The sequence below is a fragment of the Protopterus annectens genome, chromosome 17.part0, assembly GCF_019279795.1.
Source record: "Protopterus annectens isolate FY-2018-M chromosome 17.part0, PAN1.0, whole genome shotgun sequence".
NCBI lineage: Eukaryota > Metazoa > Chordata > Ceratodontiformes > Protopteridae > Protopterus > Protopterus annectens.
Window position 1 is genome coordinate 126,574,430 of NC_056751.1, and position 16,080 is coordinate 126,590,509.

Below are 16,080 nucleotides of genomic sequence, written 5' to 3' on the forward strand. Positions count from 1 at the left end.
TTTATCACGTCTATCTTTCTGAGTATTTTTGTTGATCCATTCCCTCTTCTATACTCTTCTAACAGTGACACTTCTTGTCTTAATTGCTTTATAGTTTTCTCTATTCAATACTTCTTCTCCCCTTCCTTTTCCCTACTGCCCTGTGTTTTTAAGACTTTATCTGTTATTAATTTAGCTGCACAGTAATATATCCTATTTACTTCTGTTATATTGCATGAATCTCCATGAACAGTCCTAATTACTGTGTTAATTTGTTTTATCAAACTTCTAACTTTTGGGGTTTTATTGAATTTCTGTAATCTATTCAAATACCTTTAATACTTTCTTTACTGAGACTATTCAGTCCTTAGCCAACCAACTACCTCCCCCCTGCTCCACATTAAAAAATGCTATGCCCAAGTCACTACTCTCCTTTAACCTCCAGCCTGTCTCCACATCCTTTATCAGATCCCTACTGAAAAAGCAAAAGCCAGCTACCCTTTCTGCAGATCTACTCCCAGCTGAATATCTGCAAATAGCTGCAGATGTCATAGCCTATCCTATCTCTATCCTAATCAATAGAACCATAACAGAGGCCACAGTCCCCTCAATATGGAAAATATCCTATGTTATACCACTCCATAAAGGTAGCTCATCCACAGAACTATCGAACTATAGGCCAATAGCCGTATTGTCACCACTTGCCAAAATCATGGAAAAGTGTGTGCACAGACAACTAATGTACTATCTCACCCAGAATAAACTACTGACCAACTCTCAACATGGATTTAGACCTCATCACAGCACGACCACTGCCCTCCTCTCTTTTACCGATAAAAATCAACCATAACCGGAAGAACAAAAAAATATCCTCAGCTCTCTTTCTGGACCTGTCGAAAGCCTTCGACATGGTGAACCACCAGCTACTTCTCCACACTCTGAAAACCCTGTACCTTGGCAACACAGCTCTTGACTGGTTTCATGCCTACCTTTCTGGTAAACAACAAGCAGTACTGTAGCAGAATAAGCTCCCTTGCCTGTTACCAAATACCATAGGAGTTCCTCAAGACTCCATATTAGGACCTCTTCTCTTTTCAGTCTTTATAAATGACCTCCATACAGTTATCCCTGAAGCCATCTGTATTCAGTATGCAGATGACTCAACTCTAATATGTTCCGATGACTCTCTAGAAAACCTACTAGCTACAACCCAGCTCAGTTTTACCACAGTCGAAAACTGGCTCTCAGATCATCATCTGATCTTAAACCCAAACAAAACCAAGCTACTTCTCTTCTACCCAACGAATAAATCCCCTCCTACACATTTTACTATACAATCCAACAATGGTACCATCATCTTCCCAGAATCCTACACAAAGCTACTAGGAGTTATCATTGACAATAAACTTAGATTTGATATGCATATCACCCAAATCATTAAGTCCGTAAACAAGAAACTTGGGTCCTTATACAGGATAAAAACTTCCTAACCCCAATGGCCAAAGCGGCCACTGCCTGCTCACACCTTCTCTCTACCCTTCTATATGCCTCTCCCATGCTTACTAACCTTAACAAATCTGACCTGAACAAACTTTCATGTTGTTATAATCATATTGCCAGATTTGTAACTGGCTTGCCCTATAGAACACACCACTGCTTTAACCTGAAAAAACTTGGCTGGTTAGAACTCCCAAACCTTCTCCAGCTGAACCAACTCATAGAAGCATTTAAAATTCTTAAACAACCTGATAACACCCCTGCACTGAAAAATATAATTCCTTACACCAATCTAAGCTGCCTTCGCTCATCAAACAGAATCCTTGTCCAAACATTCAAATCCCACAACTTAGGCGGTGACGCTCTGTTCGCTAATGCCATTGGAAAAATATGGAACTCCCTCCCCAACAACCTCATGCTTATTACTTCCCCAGCTCAATTCAAAAAGAGTCTAAAACTCCATTTTAAGTCACATTGGCTTTGTCCATGTTCAAACCCAGACTAGCTCCTCTTCGTTAAACCAAGGCCATACTAATTTCTCAGGCCCAAAAGGACAACCTAGGGTGGGGATATGTAACCCAAAACATGTACATTGTATATTAGCCAAACTCTAAACTATAATCTGTCTTAATTATTTCGCTAGCATGTTTTTAAAGATCTGTATAATGAACTGTCGTATGTTGGTTTGTTAGAGCAAGGTAGTTTGTGGTAGTATGTAGTATGTAAATTGCGTTTTATTCTTTTCTATCCTAAACTCTAATATGTAACTGTCTGTCATTGAGACTATGTTGGAGCTTTTCTCCCCGGGCCTCTGCTGAAAATGGACATGTATCCAGTCGGACTATCCTGGTCAACAAATGTAAAATAAGTAAATAAATAAATAAATAAATGTTTCTTTCATTGATCTTAATGTCTGTCCATCTCTATTAAATCAAGCAACTCTTCTCTTAGATAATTTTCTTCTAAACTGAGGGCACATTCCTTGTTCTCCATTTCCTGCTAGCATTCTATAGAAAGTTCCAAAGCATCATCCTCTGCCACATTTTCTTCAATTTCATCCTGTGTCATCTGTTGCTCTTTCAAATGGGAACTCACTGGCCTATCACTCCACAGCATTAACTACATCAGTGTTGCCACAGTTGACTGTTCCGTGTCTTACTGTGCAACTCCAGCTTAACTGTTATACTGGCGTCTTACTGAAACCTCCAAAGTATATTCATATGGAAATTGATCAGATGTTTCCCACTCCACTGTTTTCTCCTTAATTGAGATCCATTGCTCTATCCTGCTGTGATGTTATCAGAGTTAGAATTTCTACACTAAATCCTTCATTTTGCAGGTAATCCATAACCTCACTTTCTATTTCTTTAACTTCTCCATTACTAATCCTTTATACTTTTCCTGTTTGTTTTCTTAGTTTTTGTATTGTAAGATTTTTCCATATCTAGATGCCTTTGCCTGTGTTTCTCTTCAAACATCTTTGGTGTTGCTCTTTTTGTACTGATTAGTTTTGCTTTCTCCTTGGCATGAATATTGCACCATATTAAATCTTTTTCTTTCCCATGTTCATACTTCTTCAGATGTCTCCTTTTCCTTCTGTTTCTCCTTACTTGGAGGACTTGTTCCATCATGCTGTGATATAACCTGTGTTAGACTTTCTACACTAAATCCTTCACTTTGCTGTATTCCATAACTTCAACCTCTATTTTTAAACTTCTACTTTACCAATTTTGTGTTCTAAGTTCCCTCTTTGTGATCGTATTTTTTGTATTGTGAAATTCTACAGATTTGGATTCCTTTGCCTGCATTTCTCTTTGAATATCTCTGGGGCTGCTTTTTTGTATTGATTAATTTGTTCTCCTTTCCATAAATATTGTACCATTTCAGATCTCTCTCTCTCTCTTTCCCATGTCCATAATTTTTTTATACCTTTTAAAAATCTCTAGATTTTGCCGTTTATATTTTGCACTTCCTTAGTCACTTCTTTTTCCAAACAGCCATGGTTTCTTGGTCTATATAATATTTTTCATAAATCTGTTGTATTAATAAACACAACTTTTTATTACACCTGTAAAAGTTGGACAATTATCAGTAAGAGTCCTTGTGGAAAAAGGCCCCTGTGGTCTTCTTCTTTGCTGTAGTCTCTTGTCTTCTCTATATTGCATGTTAAGAGTTCTGTAAGCAGTCCTGCACTAAAGAGAGCTGACATGATCAAAACTCCAGTTATTCAAAGTCTGCAAGGCTGTGCCCCCGCAGAAGCTATTCCTTCAAAATCCAGACCACACCATTGCAGAAAACATCCAATCAGCAATATTCAGGGTGATATGTCAACAGAACCCAAGGTAAGATAACTGTTACATGGATTTCTCTTTTCACAAAAGGCTATAGTATACTAAAGACACATTCCTAGATTCCCAATGAAGTCCTTGTAGTATGTTGTGTCACTAAGAACCCAGAAGGAAAGGTGTTTGGTGGTCTCCTCACAGGTAGTCTCCTGTTGTCTTTTCCAGATTTCATGGTTATTAAAGCAGTCTGAATGATGCCCCCTCCACACACAAACACAAACGATTGCCAATCAAAATTCTTCTTACATTTTAAAAAACAGGTAATCCAGTTTTTTTTTTTCAATAGAATCCAAGCTCTGGTAGTACTCACGTGAACATATCTACTTTCACCAGATGCTTATTTACTGTAGACCCATTCCTAGAAAGCCAATGAAGTTTTTGTTCTACCTCCAAACAGTAAGAACCCAGATGGAAAACATATTTGTGTCATTCTCCTCCTCTTCGTACATCCTCCTGTTATCTTCTCTGGATTGCTTTTAACATCACTATCAGCAGCCCCATCCTGAAGAGCACCAAACTAAACAAACACATATATTTTAAAGTCTGTAAAGTTCTGCCTCTTCAGAAGCTGGCAGATCAAAATCCAGCCTGTTCCATCCCATAGGCCAGCCAATCAAATGTAGGCACTCCAATCCTTCAATGGAAGCCATGCTCAGGCAGCTCTCAAGTGAGTTCTGCTACTCTCACTACAGGCTATACTCACAAACCAGGGTTCTGTATCCACTTCCTTTCTGACATAGCATAATTTCTCTTTCATTACTAGCTGTACCATGGTATCAGTGCTCTAATGCATTTTAGTATGAATCCCTGAGTGAAGATGCTCTCAGTCTCTTGTGATTTGGCCATGCCTTAAGATTGTGGACCCCATTTTCCAGCATATCTTTTCTTGAGTCCTAACCACTTCAGCATGACAACTTCATTGTCATCAGCACGTAGTTCTACCACAAATAAAGATGACTTCAGAGAGACAGCGACAGCGTGTGTGTGTGCGCATGTGCATGCATGCATGCATGTGTGTGTGTGTGTGTGTGTGTGTGTGTGTGTGTGTGTGTGTGTGAGATCAGCCTTTTACATAGAATATCATAGTTCTCAAAATGTGCCAAAGCTATCAAGAACCACAGACCATGAACTTGTATTTCATTTGTTCAATGCTCATGTGTGTGTTATTTTTTTATTTTGTAAACGTGTTAATTATGCTGGTCATACCTCATGCATTGCAGTTCTGCCATGAAAGTTGATTTTGCACAGTGACAAGAAAATCATTATTTGTGGCAAAACTCTACAACTTTGTTGCTGTACCTTGTGAAACATCCTCTCATGTACCACAGACTTTACAAACTAGCCGTTTCTTCATGCCACCCTTAATGCAGTCTTCTGATTTAACGTTCACAAATGTTTGCTGCTCATTTGTGCATCACTTTGCAGGTCATATGCTGTACTGTAAATTATCAGTCACTTCAAAAAGCTAATTTTTCTTAATGGAAATTCCAGGCAGCTATGCTTTTGAGACATCAGACTGTATTTTTTTTTCTATAAGGGTCCTACAGACTAGCAAGAGATTTGAGACTCTGCATGTGTATGACAAGTATATTTCTATTTTGTATGTAAGGTGTGCTATTTATCTTTCTAAAGTTCTTTTCTAGTGTCATTAGTTTTCATTTCAACCATTGTAAAAATACTGATACCCATGTTTACATGAGGCTTGTTATAAAAGTATTTTGTTTTTGTAAAACATATTAGCACATTTTTGTGGACTGTAATATGTGCACATTGGAACACTTGAGTAACCAGGGGCCACTTTCCTATGTCCTGCGTTTTGGATTCTGAATTCCACTTATATTGTTGCTAATTTGATTAGCTGTTGAGTATACCTGGTTCTGATGTTTTTTTTTTTTTTTTCCACTGCCACTGGACAAAGAAACATCAATCCTTTAGTGCATGTGCAAAACACAAGAAGAGTGACATAGTATTAGTTGTAACCATGTCAGACTTCAGTGGTACTGAATTTGTTGGTAAGGGTAATAGCTGTTTCTCCATGATTTCTCACATTGGGGTTGATTCTTAATAGAGAAGGAGGTGCAGGTGTCCCCATATTAAACATGTTTTTAATTATTTATGTTAATTGACTTGAGTGCTGTTTTGGGCTAAGTTTATTGAAATGATGCTGAAGTTTTTTTTTGATTCTTTGACAATGACTATCTTTTATTATGTGAAATGTACATATTACCTTGTTCAGCTAATGCTGCTTTGTTTCTAGCATTAACAGGTAGCAGCTCTTCAAGATCGAGCATGGTTTCATTGGTGGTGCTTTTGTTGTTCAGTCTGTTTTTTTCTTCTTCATGTTGCTGTTGAAATAAAAAGTCACAGATTAGCATATACTGATTTAATGCATAGTGTGAATTTAAGTGTGTATGAGTGTATAAATATTTATTAAAATTAAGATTGCACAAAGTGAGCTTGATTTCGTTTCTGCTTATAAATTCTTAATGACATGCCACAGTTACAGGGGTGCATTCTAAGGAACTGTTAAGCTAAATGGACCAGAACTACTGGAAATACTATTAAAACAGCAGTAAGAGTGGCAATTTAGCAATCTAGTCATGCAGTACCTTACTACTAGTGTATATAACAATGTGACAGCAATAAAACAATGGTAAAATGGTATTTGTATAATATTTGTAGAACAGCACATTTGTGGAATAATGTAAGTAACATGATTTGTAGCCATATTAGTACAACAATACAGTGTTAGTTGTAGTATGAACTATTGCATTTTATTTGAATGCTTCTAGGCTAAAGGGTTGTAGTATCAGACAAATATACAGCATCAACATGTAGACTACAACTAAAATAAACTAAGCGAATTAAGGAATGCCAGAGAAGAAGGACATATCTGTATATGTTGCGGAATATCTAATAAGTGCAGTTGAAAAATATGAAGTTTTAAAAGGGCTGTAACACAATTCAGTGCTCATTTATCAAGAACAGTACTGCAAGCGTTCCACCCTCAGACTATGTGTAACATTTCTCCACAAGCTTGGTTACATAAAAAGTAGTGATGCAGAATGCTTTACCATAATGACAATGCTATAAATAGACAAAGTATTTGAAATAAGTAATCATCATCAAGCCTGGCCAATTAATCCTGACTTCTGTGACTTGGCACTGGTGAATGAGTTTCTGAATATTTTTGAAGTTCTCTGTAACTTCTGTCATTAACCAGATCTCATTCTTCCTCCAAAACCATGACAGAGAAACAATAGGGCCATCACAGTATGGTGCAGCCTTTACAGGAAGGATACATTTCACTTGGCCTACCCTAGTAGAAAACAGAAAAACTCAAACTACCCCAATAGTGGACCTTAAAGATGGCTGCACACTGATTAACATGTTGATTAGAGCTTTCCCAGTGTGGAAACAGAAACTTGGAAATAAAACAGTATAAGCTAAACTGCCTGCTCCTGTGTATGAAGTTCAACACACATGCTTCCACACAACTAATCACCTGCAAATGGTTTGCAAGGTCTATCCATAACTTTACCTGTGTGAAGGCCCCTGGCCACTAGAAGGAACCATTAACCAGGCAAATAGAAACCTGCAGACTTGTCCCCCCACCTTACTGGCCTTTGGTACCCATCTTTCAATACTCTCATTGAAACTTAATAGATAGTTTGCAATATGTACACTACAGTGACAAAAATAAATATGATAACAGTATTTTTATGTCAGAGATGAATTTTCCATCTGATAGATATGCCACACACTCTTAGTTCATTGAGAAGGTAAGTGATACAATACTGATGATTATAGATGGCTAAGGTTGAGAAACTGCTGTGTAGAAAACAAAAAAACTGACTAGAATTCTCTTGACAAACTGTATATTTTTTCTAAATGGTAGATAACTTAGCTAGACTAAGCACAATTATTTATTATACTAATTTAATAACAAAAACGTCTATAAAGTGCAGCACATTTTTCTTTACCATATATAGTATAATTACCCTCAAAAGATACACATATTGATTTGTCTTAAAACATTTTTGCTAAAGTAGAATTTCTGCCATTTGTTTATGGGCAGTAGGGTCTTGTATGTCTCAAAGTCCTTTAAGCATGTAATACAAATATTAATCAATATAATATAGTTTTCCAATGGAAATGAAGGCCTGCTATAAAAAGCTGGAATTTTCTGGCACCAAACAAAATACAGAGCATTTTAGGGGTCACAGAAAATTGAAAAATCCTAATGGCTCCAGAAAAGCATGTACCAGAGATCCAGTGAGAAACCCTAATGGCTTCCCATTAGGTAATGCTGCAGATCCATAGAGAAATAATGGCTCCAGATTAGTCAGAGCTGGAAGTCTATGGAGAAAAACTAATAGCTCCTGAGCAGTCAAATATGGTGATTCTAGGCACTAAGCCAGACTCTTGGAAAAAGCAGTGTGGACAACAGGTTTTATTCTGCGGCCCTTATTTCCAGAAAGGATGATTCATCAGTTGTAAAATGTATACAACATAGTTCTTTGCTTCTGTCTGTTCTCTCATTTGTCTCTCTAATGTCAGTCTAAAACTGTTAGCAAGGAGACAGGACAAGTCAAAATCTAGTTGACTGCATTCTTACCCCAGGCTAGATGAAAAACTTCAAAATAAATAGTCAACATTCTGGGGCCAAATCCTGCAAAAATAAATTAATACAAAAAAACAAACACTTGAGCCTGGTAAGCCACGATGTCTGGAATGACAAAGAGTGAAATTGTAACTGCAAAGGGCCCAGGAGAAATAGTTGTCAGAGGCAGACTGCAACAGAAAAATATGTTGGGGACAAGCTAAAAGTGGCTTCTTCCCTGCAAAAGGCTGAGTCTGAGCCTATGTCTTAGCAAGTGCTCTGTCAATCTGAAAACATTATTAAATTTTTCAACAGACTGAGAGAAGCAGGGAGATAAAAGATAAATGAGAGGGATGGGGAAGAGAGCAAAAGTCCAAAATGTATAACTAGTACTGCAAACATTTTGTATAAAGATGAATGAAAATATATATGTATTACTGTTATGTTACTTGTCTCACATAGTACTAGATCTAGACAGTAAAGCAAATTACCAAATAAACTGAGTATTTTAAGGTACAATAAAATAACTTAGTTATGAGGTTAGATAACTGAATAGTGTTTTCAGTATCCTGATAAGTGTATTATCTATCTAAAAGTTACAACCAAGGCACTCATTTTTGATCATTTTAGATTTACTTGCTTGATAAATATTTTAATGGACAGTGCTCCTTGACAAGGTTGTGTCTAAAACAATAGAATATGTAGCATATTTCCATTGAGTTATTATTCTATTCTTTTGTTATAACAAGAGCAGCAGTTATGGATGATTTCCTGCCTTACTCCAGAATGTTGTCTCATATTTCTGTGAAGTAAATCTCCTCTATTATTATTGTATTAGGATATAAGGAGTCTAGGGCAAAACTAAATAATCACGAGGAAAAAAGCCTAGAGTTATGCTTTCAGGGAAGGTTTATTGGTTAGGCATATTCAGCATGTGGTGTTTTTGCAGTTCATTTCTGGAGATTAGACAAATGAAAAGGTAAAATATTTGTATACACACTACCACTCAAAGAATCTGCAAATAGGAAATATAGCACCTTTGAAATGACAGAGAAATAATTTTAGATGAAGTGGGTTCCATTAATTTAATTATAAACTCAAAATACTGAAATTCAAAATACTGAAAATGACAATTTACATTTTCCCTACTGCTGCTGTGCGATCCCAAAGTTGGTATATATAATTATCAAGAGCTGTTGTCAGCACAGGGGGTGGGGGCTTACTCCCCTGTATTAATTAAGTTTTCAATATTTGAGTTCTCAAAACTTGGGGGCTTTCAGTATTTTTAGTTCTCAAATCATGACATAGATTTGATTAAGTTACTCTCAAGCTTGGTTATCTCTGTGGTACAAAGGGATAAAGCCCTATTTGTGACCAGGGATGATCTGGAATTGTTTGACAAGCCAGGAATTAGAGGAGATGGCTACAGAGGGTGCAAGTGAATGACCAGTGCTGGCTCAACTGCTCTGGGGGAAGGGGCAGTGCCAAATTATAAATGGGCGAAACAGGTGGCCACCCAGGGCCAGCAACTTCGGGAGAGCCATGGCCAGCTAAGAAAACAATTATTTTCCAGTTGCACCTGTAGTACAGTCTCCCTCTGTATTAGAAGAACATAGTACACAGACGGACCAGTGACAATACAGGAAGTATACACACAGGAAGTGCTTTACTGAATGATTGAGTAGGAAGCTGGAGGAGAATGGTAGATGATTTTAATGAATAAGTATGGAAAATCGCTTTGCTACTTTACATTTTGATTGGAACTGGAAGCTGGAGGATGGTTGTTTTAAGTTTTGACTGCTGCTGCTTTACAAAGTGCCTTTAAGGAGAATGGCACCCTGCTGCTTCTCTACAAAGCTCTTTGAAGGAGAATAGCTGCCTACTGCAGCTTTACATTTTGGGAACTGGAAATGCAGGAACAGTGCTCCAGCACTGATTTTGAGAATATCAGATATCATTAATAGGCCTGGATTGTGTAATATAATCTAACCGTGTTGCATTTTACTAATATATTTTTGCAGTACCTTCTTTACAGCCTACAGCAACTGTGAAGGGGTTGCCATTTGTCACATTATATAGTGTGCATTATTTTGAGTGATGATAATAATAAGATAGTCTTATCCACATGATCAGTTGTAAAGGATTTATGTATTTAGTTAAAAAATGTTACTCTGTCTGGCAGTTACAGCAGAGGACTAAATCTCTGAATTGTTAATGAGCTGCTTCCTTTGCTAAGGGTACATGGTTTGAAATTTTCCAACTTTATTTCCCTGCTGTGTGACTTTGAGCAAGTCACTTAAACAGTACCTTGGCACTATGGGAATTTGGGCTAGGCTCCGTAATGGTCTTCTGGACTGCATGACTATTAAGTAACTATAGACCTGTGTTTGCTTTTTGCCAAACATCCCTTATTGCACAGCTGTTCTGCTTAAGGAAGTGTTATAGCAATATCATCAGCATACCATTTTTTAGTGTAACAACTTCTTCTTCTTTCGGCTGCTCCCATTAGGGGTCGCCACAGCAGATGAACTGTTTCCATTTCTTCCTGTCCTCTGCATCTTGCTCTGTCACACCAGCCACCTGCATATCCTCTCTTACCACATCCATAAACCTTATCTTAGGCCTTCCTCTTTTCCTGCCACATGGCAGCTTCATCCTTAGCATCTTTTTCCCAATATACTCTGCATCTCTCCTCAGCACATGCCCAAACCAACGTAATCTTGCCTCTCTGGCTTTGTCTCCAAACATTTTAACCTGGGCTTACCCTCTAATACACTTATTCCTAATCCTGTCCATCCTCGTCACACCCAGTGCAAATCTTAACATCTTCAACTCTGCCACGTCAAGCTCTGACTCCTGCCTTTTTGTCAATGCCACTGTCTCCAACCCATATGACACAGCTGGTCACACTACCCTCTTGTAGACCTTCCCTTTCACTCGTACTGGTACTCGTCTGTCACAAATCACTCCTGACACTCTTCTCCACCCATTCAATCCTGCCTGTACTCACTTCTTCACCTCTCTTCCACACTCACCATTACTCTGAACTATTGATCCCAAGTATTTAAACTCATCCACCTTTACCACCTCTACTCCCTGTATCCTCACCATTCCTCTATCCTCCCTCTCACTCACACACATATATTCTGTCTTTGTCCTGCTGAACTTCATTCCTCTTCTCTCTGGAGCATATCTCCACCTCTCCAGGGTCTCCTCCACCTGTTCCCTACTCTCACTACAGATCACAATGTCATCTGCAAACATCATAGTCCACGGGGACTCCTGTCTGATCTCGTCTGTCAACCTGTCCATCACCATTGCAAATAAGAAAGGGCTCAGAGCTGATCCTTGATGTAACCCCACCTCGACCTTAAATGCATCCATCACTCCCACGGCAGACCTCACCGCTGTCACACTACCCTCGTACATATCCTGTACCACTCTTACATACTTCTCTGACACTCCTAACTTCCTCATACAATACCACAACTCCTCTCTAGGCACCCTGTCATATGCTTTCTCTAAATCCACAAAGACACGATGCAACTCCTTCTGACCTTCTCTGTACTTCTCCATCAAATCTCTCAGAGCAAATATTGCATCTGTAGTGCTCTTTCCTGGCATGAAACCATACTGCTGATCACTAATCATCACCTCCCTTCTTAACCTAGCTTCCACTACTCTTTCCCATAACGTCATGCTGTGACTGATCAATTTAATCCCTCTGTAGTTACTACAGCTCTGCACATCACCCTTATTCTTAAAAATTGGTACCAAAACACTTTTTCTCCATTCCTCAGGCATCCATTCACTTTCCAAGATTTCATTAAACAATCTAGTTAAAAACTCCACTGCCATTTCACCTAAACACCTCCATGCTTCCACAGGTATGTCATCTGGACCAGCAGCCTTTCCGTTCTTCATCCTCTTCATAGCTATCCTTACTTCCTCCTGGCTAATCTACTGCACTTTATGATTCACTATCTGCACATCATCCAACCTTCTCTCCCTCTCATTCTCTTCATCCATCAGCCCCTCAAAGTACTCTTTCCATCTGCTCAACACACTCTCCTCGCTTGTGAGTACGTTTCCCTCATTATTCTTTATCACCCTCACCTGCTGCACATCTTTACTAGCTCGGTCCCTCTGTCTAGTCAATTGGTACAGGTCCTTTTCTCCCTCCTTAGTGTCCAACCTTTTATACAACTCTTCATACGCCTTATCTTTAGCCTTTGCCACCTCTCTCTTTGCCATGCACCTCATCTCCTTATACTCTTGTCTACTTTCTTCATCTCTCTGACAATCCCACTTCTTCTTCGCCAACCTCTTTCTCTGTATTACTCTCCTGTACTTCTTCATTCCACCACCAGGTCTCCTTGTCCTCCTTCCTCTTTCCAGATGTCACACCAAGCACCTTTCTAGCCATCTCTCTTACTAGCTCTGCTGTAGTTACCCAGCTATTCGGTAACTATTCACTGCCACCCAGTGCCTGTCTTAACTCTTCCCTGAACATCACCTCACAATTACCCTTTTTCAATGTCCACCATTTGATCCTTGGTGCTGCCCTCACACTCATCCTCCTCTTCTTGATCACCAATGTCATCCTACAAACCACCCATCCTATGCTGCCTAACTACACTTTCCCCTGCCACCACTTTACAGTCTCCAATCTCCTTCAGACTGGCCTTTCTAAATAAGATATAATCCACCTGTGTGCATCTTCCTCCACTCTTGTATGTCACCCTATGCTCCTCCCTCTTGTTAAAATACGTATTCATCACAGCCATGTCCATCCTTTTCACAAAATCCACTACCATCTGACCTTCTGCATTCCTTTGCTTAACACCATACCTACCCATCACTTCCTCATCCCCTCTGCTCCCTTCACCAACATGCCCATTGAAATCTGCTCCAATCACCAGTCTCTCACCCTTGGGTACAGTCATCACCACTTCATCCAACTCACTCCAAAATTTTTCTTTCTCATCCATCGCAGACCCAACTTGTGGAGCATATGCACTAAAACATTCATCATTACACCATCAATTTCCAGCTTCATAAACATTACTCTATCCAACACTCTTTTCACCTCCAAAACACTACTGTTCCTTCAAGATAATGCCTATGCTATTTCTCTTCCCATCCACACCATGATAAAACAATTTGAACCCGCCTCCGATACACCTAGCCTTGCTCCCTTTCCATCTGGTCTCTTGCACACACAATATACCAACCTTCCTTTGCTCCATCATATCAGCTAGCTCTGTCCCTATACCAGTCATACTGCCAACATTCAAAGTTCCAACCCTCATTATCACAGTCCTAGCCTTTACCTGCCTTCGTTCATGCCTTCCGCCTCTTCTCCTCCTGCACATAGGTTCATAGGTTCATAGGTTCATACTAGGCTATCTGCCCGAGGGCATTTACAAGCCTAGCCCATCGTTTTGTGGCTTACGCCACCCCTTTAGTATGGGGAACTATACCCATTATTTTGCTGTGCCTCTGTCGAGCAGTGACACTGAGGTAATCCCTGGGGTATATCTGCGATCTCCCATCCATTGGTCAAGATTTCTCTTGAACAAGGCCAGCGAGGTGCTCTGCCTCACATGTACCGGGATTTTGTTCCACAGCATAGGGAGTCTTTGGGTGATGAATCTATCCTCCAGCACGCCCTATTAATAGCCGTGTCAAGGTTTAAGTCTCCGCCTTGTGGCTCTGATGGATCTAGATTTTTTGAGGTGAAGCATATTCATCAAATCTGGGTTTGACATGGCCTTGTATGTTAGGCAAAGGTCACCTCTGAGCAAGCGGTGCGACTGAATAGAGCTGGAGTTCTTTCAGTCGGGCAGCATAGGACAGATTTTTGAGACCCTTTATCCTTTTGGTGAGGAACTTTGTGGCCTCTCCAGCTGCTGCAAGTGTCGGGTCAGATACATTCGAATGGGGCATTGTACTCAATCATTGGTCTGATGAGTGATGAGTAAAGGGAGACTATGACCTCCCTTGATCTAGATGAGAATCCCTTCATGATAAGGTGGGCAATGTAGAAGGTCTTCCTAACTACTTTAGCTACATGGGTGTCGAATGACAGACTACTATCAACCTGGGTCCCCAGGTCCCTGATAACTTCTTCTGTGCTCAGTGGATTGCCACCTATTTGGTAGCTAGGGGTAACCTTGTTTTTCCCAAGGGTATGACTATACATTTTTGGCATTTAACTTTAGGCCGTGGCTCTGGCACCAGTTATCCGTTTCTGTGAGACCCTTCTGAAGGATATCTGTGTCAGATGTGTTTTCTACTATGGCGCCCAGTTTGCAGTCATCTGCAAACTTTGTCAGCCATAACCCTCCTGTGTTTGCTTGTACTCGGAAAAGTAGATGCCAAACAAGAGTGGGCCCAGGACTGAGCCCTGTGGGACACCACTTGTGACAGGCTTTGAGTCTGACATGGCGCCAGCAGCTCTGACCCTGTGGGTTCTGTCACTCAGCCAGTTTGCAACCCATCTTGTGATGTATGGGTTGACATTTAAGCTGATGAGTTTTTCAATGATACCCGAATGGGGTATTGTATCAAGGCCTTAGCCAGATCGAGGTAGGCTGTATGGACTGCCTTTCCTCATCAATGGCTTTGGTGACTGTTTCAAAAAGTCAACCAAGTTTAAAAGGCATGATCTGCCTTTGACAAAGCCAAACTGGGTTGGATCCAAAGTCTGCAAATTCCTATGTCTTTATTTATGAGGTCCATTAATGAAAAAATTTTCAAACTGAAAAGCAGGGTAAAAATAAATGAGGGTGGGGAACAAAAGTCCAAAATGAACTGATCAACTTTTGTATAAAGATTGAAATATTGTATACTTTTTTACTGCCACATAGTACTAGTCAGACAGTAAGCAAATTCCAAATAAGAGTATTTAGGTCATAATCTAGTTAGCCATTCGAGTGCATTATTATTAAAACTATTGCTGTCAGGTTTAATCTGCCCCTTGGGTTGTGATACATTTTTAGGTAGCATATTATCAATTGGGTTTACATGGCTTGTATGTTGGAAAGACCTTAGAGTTTCCTGCCTTACTCCAGAATGTTGTCTCATATTTCTGTGAAGTAAATCTCCTCTATTATTATTATTGTATTAGGATATAAGGAGTTTAGGGCAAAACTAAATAATCACAATGAGGAAAAAAGCCTAGAGTTATGCTTTCAGGGAACGTTTATTGGCTAGGCATATTCAGCATGTGGTGTTTTTGCAGTTCCTCTCTGGAGATTAGACAAATGAAAAGGTAAAATATGTTTTTTACACACTACCAGTCAAAGAATCTGCAAATAGGAAATATAGCACCTTTGAAATGACTGAGAAATAATTTTAGATGAAGTGGGTTCCATTCATTTAATTATAAACTCAAAATACTGAAATTCAAAATACTGAAAATGACAATATACCTTTTCCCCACTGCTGCTGTGCGATCCCAAAGTTGGTATATATAATTATCAAGAGCTGTGGTGAGCACAGGGGGTGGGGGGCTTACTCCCCTGTATTAATTAAGTTTTCAATATTTTGAGTTTTCAAAACTTGGGGGTTTCAGTATTTTTAGTTATCAATATCATGACATAGATTTGATTAAGTTACTCTTAAGCTTGGTTATCTCTGTGGTACAAAGGA

General features: G+C 39.3%; 1 protein-coding gene across 1 annotated transcript in view; it reads right to left on the minus strand.

Annotated features, from left to right (window-relative positions):
* Nucleotides 1-16,080, minus strand: part of TMC2 (transmembrane channel like 2) — a 499,206-nt gene that overhangs the window by 29,629 nt on the left and 453,497 nt on the right. The window contains exon 16 of the mRNA XM_044058938.1: nucleotides 6,049-6,166. Within this exon, the coding sequence (XP_043914873.1) occupies nucleotides 6,049-6,166 (118 nt within the window). The remainder of the gene's footprint in view (nucleotides 1-6,048; nucleotides 6,167-16,080) is intronic.